Below are 6919 nucleotides of genomic sequence, written 5' to 3'. Positions count from 1 at the left end.
TACATCCAGTCACACTTCTTGCGCACGCTAGTTCTGATCGTACGTATAGTAACTCGCCAAATACGCAAGAACTGTAGTATGTTTGCGTAAATGGAAACAGACATTCCGAGGGGAACAGAATCGACTGTTACACCGCATCTGCTGGTACGTGCCCCCCCACGCAAAAAAGTGAAACTCCGCCTATGGCAGGGACCTCAATCAGAACTTATGTGATTACAATAAGACTGAATATATTAGATAATTATAGCAAAACCAGAAGATGGTATGAACCCTATTTCTCACAAATCCCTTTTTTGGTTTCAGAACATGAAATATCATTCCAGCTTTTCAGTGGTGACCATTCCTTCTGCATTCTATTGTAATTCAGTTCAATACAGTCTTCAGTGCCACCGTAGTTGTTTGGCTCACCTTTGATCCAAAACCTGAACAACATGTATCAGAGATTCAGTTTTTCAGGAGCAAAAATGTACAAATCAATAATACTCAGTATAATAGCACATTTCAAGTTCAAAGTTTTAAAGATGCTGGTGCGGAAGTGAAAAGTAGAAGACAGAAGAAGAGTTTTCTTTATAATATTTACAGTAAATGTCTTTAATTGTGGTTGTGTTGTTTGTGGAAGAGTTTTCACTTCTACTTTCTTCTGAAGGTTGTGATTTTATACTGCGAATCAAAAGACTAAAACAAATGAATACACAGTGAAGTTTAGCACTTACCCTTGTTTTAATGCTGAATTATCCACCCATTTCATGGTGCCCTCGTTCTCTGTGTCAGACAAACCAATCCACACTCTCTCACTTACTAATGAGGATATGAACCTCTGTGTGAATAAAAACAGGAAGAATTGTGATTGCTCTCATTTATTAACAGACATTCACACAAACTTACCTGCTTCTCTTCAGTGTTGATAATGACCAGATCAGCACCATGATTCTTGCAGTACTGTCTGCTGGCAGACCAGCTCAACTCAGTGGACATGAAGAACCAACCTGAACCACACAGAAACATACACTTTATAAAACTGTGTTCATTAATGATAATAATGATTCTTTATTTAAGTCCCTCACTCAGAGAAGCGACTCTGGTCTCCAGGTCCTGTTTCTTCTGACTCAAAGATTCAACATTTCTCTGTAACTGGGTTTTCGCAGCAGTGAGATCTCTGACTCTGTTTTCCTGTTCCAGGTTCTTCTGACTTAAAGAATCAACATTTCTCTGTAACTGGGTTTTCTTAGCAGTGAGATCTCTGACTCTCGTCTCCTGTTCCAGGTTCTTCTGACTTAAAGAGCTGAAGTTGTTCTGCAGTTGGTGTTTTTTAGTCATTAGATCAGTGTAATTGTCCTGTAAACTCTTGATGGTTTGATTAAACTCTTCAAGAGTGTTCTTGTAATTATTTGTCAGATCTCTTTCCGTTGTGATGGTGATGTGCTGCAGCATGTTGAAGACCACCAGAAGAACACTAATGAGCCCGAGACCCACTGTGATCAACCCCAAACATCTACTTCCTCCTGACCGTCAGGAAAAAAAACACAAATATCAGTTAATATTCTTCATATAATCTGAATTTAAGTTTCAAATCAGCCTCTGTAGGTAATCTACTGTTGATTTTGGTAATAGACATGCCTTTTTATGTTTTATGAGTTTTTTATAGGTCATCTGGTTTTGCTATTATAAAATATGCAAACAAGAACATTTTGAAAAAGTCCAAACTGAAATACTGACTTCATTAATATACATATTTGAAATTGTATGTGGCGGTTCTCATTTTCCTTATTGTTATACTATTACTAACATCATCTGCGAAAACATTTCTGCTTTCAAGTAGTTTTCTTCTTACTGTGCTTTAGATCTTTTCCTTCATCCTGGCCGTGACTCTGAGATTGAGGTCCAGTTGTGTTTTCAATATCTCTGCGTTCAACAGTTTCATAAATAGCCTCTAAATCCATTGCCACTGTGTTGACCAGTACGTCTTCACAGATGAGCTAAATTGCATGTGAAATGTTTATTAACATCTTCAAAAGTGTTAAGTCTAGACAGGAAGTGGTTTCATTTCTCACTGTTCTTTGACAAGAATAATCTTTCATTTCACAAGAAGAGTCTGTAAGCACTCAAATGGACTCAAACAGCCTTAAACAGGACAAACTTGTATTTATGATGAAGGAAATGCAGCAGCAAGTGCTTTTGCTGCTTCTCACTACTCAAAATGATACTCCAAAGAGAACAAAAGACACCTCTCCCCTTTCTCATTTACGACCCCCTTTCTCCCTATTTCCTCCCCTCCCTGATCTCACTCTTCTCCTCCAAAAGCAAGAATATCCATATGCCCCATGTGTTATATCTTGTGAACCTGTTTCTTTCCCCTCCATGTTTGGTGTCATTTTAAAGGTCTCTGTGCGATTAGTAAATTGGTCTCAATTTCACAGTCACTTAGTAGTTATGATAAATATTGAAAACTTGTAGAATTGTTTTATGCCGTGGAAGGGTTGTATTCCATTATAGGGTCTGTGGGAATGCTTCCAAGCCAGGTGTGACCCTGGGGCCATGAGAACCTAACTAACCAAAAGGTTTTTTAAGTTTTTACAACTGCTTTGAAGATTTCTTTATTATCTGGTCTGAGTATATAAGGGAAGTGACAAAACACTACTTTTTGATTCTGTAGTCAGAAAGCCCGTAGAAGTGTATCCACACACTTATATACTATGTAATTTCCTGAAGTAGGGTATGCATTCTTTACTCCTAGATTTATCTCTGAGATGAATTGACTATGTAAATTGGCATAATACATATTTACCTGACTGATGATAAATAGTTATATTTGATATATTCTGATCTCTTCTGAAATCATTTTTCAAGTAGATTAAACGTGTAGTGGTATTTCCGTAAATCTTCGTTCAGGAAAGATAATACAGAAACATTAATGGATGATCCATGGGAAACACCATAAGGGACTTCTGATTTCTGACTGACACTGGCTTAACATGGTGTTCCTCTTGTGGTTATAAAAAATTACACTTTTTGTTATAAGCATGCAGGGGGCAGCTCACTTAAAGGTATTATAGACAGTTTCAACGGCAACAATATAACCAAACGTTACTGCGCGTGCCGGTATTGTGGACCTAACTTAACTTCCGGTAGACTTCCAAATAGAATAAATAACAACAGCCAAGTCCCTCTAGAGTAGATATTTTTTTGATAACAAACAAAATATGTTAGCTGCGTGGATTAGGCGGACTTAATGAATATGCAAATTCATTATTTGCCAGCAGGAGATGTTTTACAGCATAGACATAAAGCGCTAGAAATAGAGGTTTCCCCAATAACAGCTGTAAACAATGCAAAGCTGGTACGCTCACACGCTGCTATCAGGCATATAACATGCAAGTCCTACTTCAGAAATACAGCGATATAAAAACACCTGTGCTTCACTTTGATATTTAAACATATAAATGTAAGAAATTATTATTAATAAAAGTGCAGTACGTAAAGTTACTCATGTTTATTCAACGAAGCCTTTTTGAAAAAATCGATCAGTTTTAAAATTGTGGCGAGTCTCCAAATATAAAATAAATGTATGGGAAACACACCCCGCAGCACAACCACCTGAGCCCAACTTCAGTCTACTCATCACCTTAACTTTAACTGCGTTTGTAGAAGGCAAGGCACTGCAGCCAACAGACCGGAAGTTAACTTAGGTCCAGGCGCGTGCGCCCGATGAAACCGTCTATAACCACTCTGTATCCTCTGAGTAAGTTCAGAACTGACAAGTTTTTTCGTGGTTCACTAAAATCGGACAAATGTGTAATTCCTGTGCGATACCTGGTCCCTAATGAACAAATAATTGAAATTATAAGGATTTCCAGAATACTCAAATATCTAAATTAATAAAGAATCGATATCTGTGATCAGCTTTTGATATAAATATTGCCCAAATCTAATGATCACATGAAATTGGAGTCATACTGAAGACAGAGCTAGAATAAATTTTTAACTAAATCCTGATAAATTCGGAAGCGCAAGTAAAAGACAGAATACATATTCAGTTTCAATTCAAGCTTTTTACATAATCTACCTTGGGCTTTAGATAACAGAAATGACTTTTGAGTGTTCTTTTATAACCAAAATGATTGAGATATTTTGAAATATTAGAATAATTATGTTATCGCAATACAAATCCAGTTAATCAATAAATAAATAAAATAGATTTAGAAATATACATTTGTGTTGATCTCTACAAAAGTAGAAACTTTAACATATTATTGAGAAAACAGTGATTGAAATTATACATTTAACAGTTCCCGTTTCCTCAAACATAACTGACACTATTTCAGCTTTAAATTAAACTTTTTATTTACTGCACTCTCGAGGTTTTCCTTTAGTCTGGCTGTCTGGCTGTAACCGTCTGTGGCTTGAGTACTGCAAACACATAAGCTTCATCACAGTGTCTGTCATGTGACTATGTTCCCTTTGTGGGCTTGAACTGGTGGTAAAACTAACTGTCTTTACATTTATTTTGAAAGATGAAGCCCGGGATTATGGAAAGGGGCGTTACATTTCCAAATAGTGCTTGCGGTTTTCGGCCAATCACAATGCACTGGGTCAGTTTGCCAATCAGAGCTTGTCAGAATGAGGGACTTTGTAGAAAATTACGTGTTTGAGAGAGGCGGAGCATAGAGGACCTACAATAAAAATTATGTGTTTTTTAAACATTGAAGCATTTTAACATATTATGTTACACCAAATACTCAAAATGATGATCTTTAAAAAAGCATCATATGACCCCTTTAAAAAACTTTAAAAAAAAAACGTAAACTTAGAAAGGACCACGTGTCATGAACAACATTAGTCTGCATCACTTTTAGCACATCTAGCATGAACTCCATTATTAAACATGATTAACAATATCAGCAACATTCCATTTTCTAGAATTTGCTTTCTGGTCATTCATTAATTTAATTTCTCCATTTGTGAACTATTTTGGCCTTGGTTCAGCATTGCATATGCACTTTTCATCTGAACAGCAATAAAGCCAACCAGAGCATTTTGAGGTTTGTGGGTGATGACTTTGTATTGATGTTTGTGCAAAATAGATACTATAAATGATGCATTGCAATGTTAAAGAAATCGGTCTCTAATTCTTTGTTCATTTTACACAGGAAATGTTTTTCAGCATACTGTATCTCACTTACCTATCAATACAATCCTATTAATGCAAAACAAAGCACATGGACATAAGCTGTATGATACTGGTCTCAAATGCTAAAACAGCTGCAGGACAAAAAGCTGCTTTTCATCTTGTCAGCAATCATCTTGCAAAAAAAAAAAAAAGATAGAAGATTTGACTCTAGTTTTGTATCAGATGACTGTAATATACACCCCCAAATAAATGGCTTGTGACACCATGTCACAGTTTGAATCTGGTGCTCGATGGGAAATGATTGTGTTAAATAGTATTTTGTGTACTTATTAATAGGGAAAAGTTATGTGAGAGAGACAGTCAGTGACTTGCCAAGAGAGCTTATATACAGTTCAACAGCACTGAAATTTAACAATTTGTTCCAGACAGACTATTGGTCGGATTGTTTAAGATTTTTCGTCGTTACACCAGTACAGTAAGCAAATACCTTTATGTTTATTCATTCACTAATTAATTCATTTATTCAGAAACAAAACATGCATGTTACGTAAGACAGAAACAGGATGTAAATGCAATAACGCACTTTATTAGTACTCAGCACAATGGCCAGAAACACTGAACAAAGACGGCTGTCTGCACAGCAGGTGAAGGTGCTCAGTCCAGTGATGAACTGAGTGAATGGTACTCTGGTTCAGTGCAGTAGACCCTCGTGACGGTGCTCGGTGATTCAGTGCAGAGCATAGAATCCTATAATGAACACGACGACGACAAAAAAAATTTCAGCACATTATTAGTTTTGTGTGAACTTTTACTGCTGTAAAATTCATTAATAGTTAAACAAAATCAATCAATTATTTAACATATTTATTGTAAATTGGCCCTACAGTGAAATATTGTGTGATATTACTTACATGTAAAACTAATAATTGATTAAATCTAAAAGTCAATCTAATAGTAAAAATCTTTATAAATATATAAATAAATATTAAATAATTACATAAATAAATACAGTACAGACCAAAAGTTTGGACACACCTTCTCATTCAAAGAGTTTCTTTATTTTCATGACTATGAAAATTGTAGCATCACTCTGAAGGCATCAAGATCTATATGACCAAGAAGGAGAGTGACCTGGCCTCCACAGTCACCGGACCTGAACCCAGTCGAGATGGTTTAGGGGTGAGCTGGACCGCAGACAGAAGGCAAAAAGGCCAACAAGTGCTAAGCATCTCTCGGGGAACTCCTTCAAGACTGTTGGAAGACCATTTCAGGTGACTACCTCTTGAAGCTCATCAAGAGAATGCCAAGAGTGTGCAAAGCAGTAATCAAAGCAAAAGGTGCTACTTTGAAGAACCTAGAATATGACATATTTTCAGTTGTTTCACACTTTTTTGTTATGTATATAATTCCATATATAATTCATAGTTTTGATTTCCTTCAGTGTGAAAGAAAACTCTTTGAATGAGAAGGTATGTCCAAACTTTTGGTCTGTACTGTATGTACGGAGCCCAGCACATGACACACAGGAAAAAATATAAGGCTAAATTGTGCGCACAATTTACTAATTCGTTCCCTAAATGTACTAAATAGTGCGCACAATTTATTTATTTTTTCTTGCATGTCATGTGCAGGGCTCCGTAAATATTAAATAATTTAATGAATCAATAAGAATATTTATTTGACAGCTCTGATATAATATAATAGTGTTATAGAAAAATATTATATTCCTGTCCTATACATGTGTATATATTACTGTAAATGATATGGTAATATAATAAATCACACCATCAA

At 35.9% G+C, this 6919-nt stretch overlaps 1 protein-coding gene across 1 annotated transcript; it reads right to left on the bottom strand.

The window, feature by feature from the left end:
- Window positions 1–271: 271 nt before the first annotated feature.
- On the bottom strand, window positions 272–2141 carry LOC113091781 (CD209 antigen-like protein C). The gene is made up of 5 exons (XM_026257413.1): window positions 1832–2141; window positions 1065–1502; window positions 886–986; window positions 714–817; window positions 272–422 (listed from the first exon to the last, which is right to left on the bottom strand). Exons 1-5 carry the CDS (start codon window positions 1938–1940, stop codon window positions 272–274), a joined length of 903 nt encoding a protein of 300 aa, XP_026113198.1. The 5' UTR covers window positions 1941–2141.
- Window positions 2142–6919: the final 4778 nt, after the last annotated feature.

This window comes from Carassius auratus, unplaced genomic scaffold (genome assembly GCF_003368295.1).
Source record: "Carassius auratus strain Wakin unplaced genomic scaffold, ASM336829v1 scaf_tig00214289, whole genome shotgun sequence".
Taxonomy (NCBI): Eukaryota; Metazoa; Chordata; class Actinopteri; order Cypriniformes; family Cyprinidae; genus Carassius; species Carassius auratus.
Note: the sequence above shows the minus strand (reverse complement) of the source record. Positions and strands in the feature narration are given on the sequence as shown.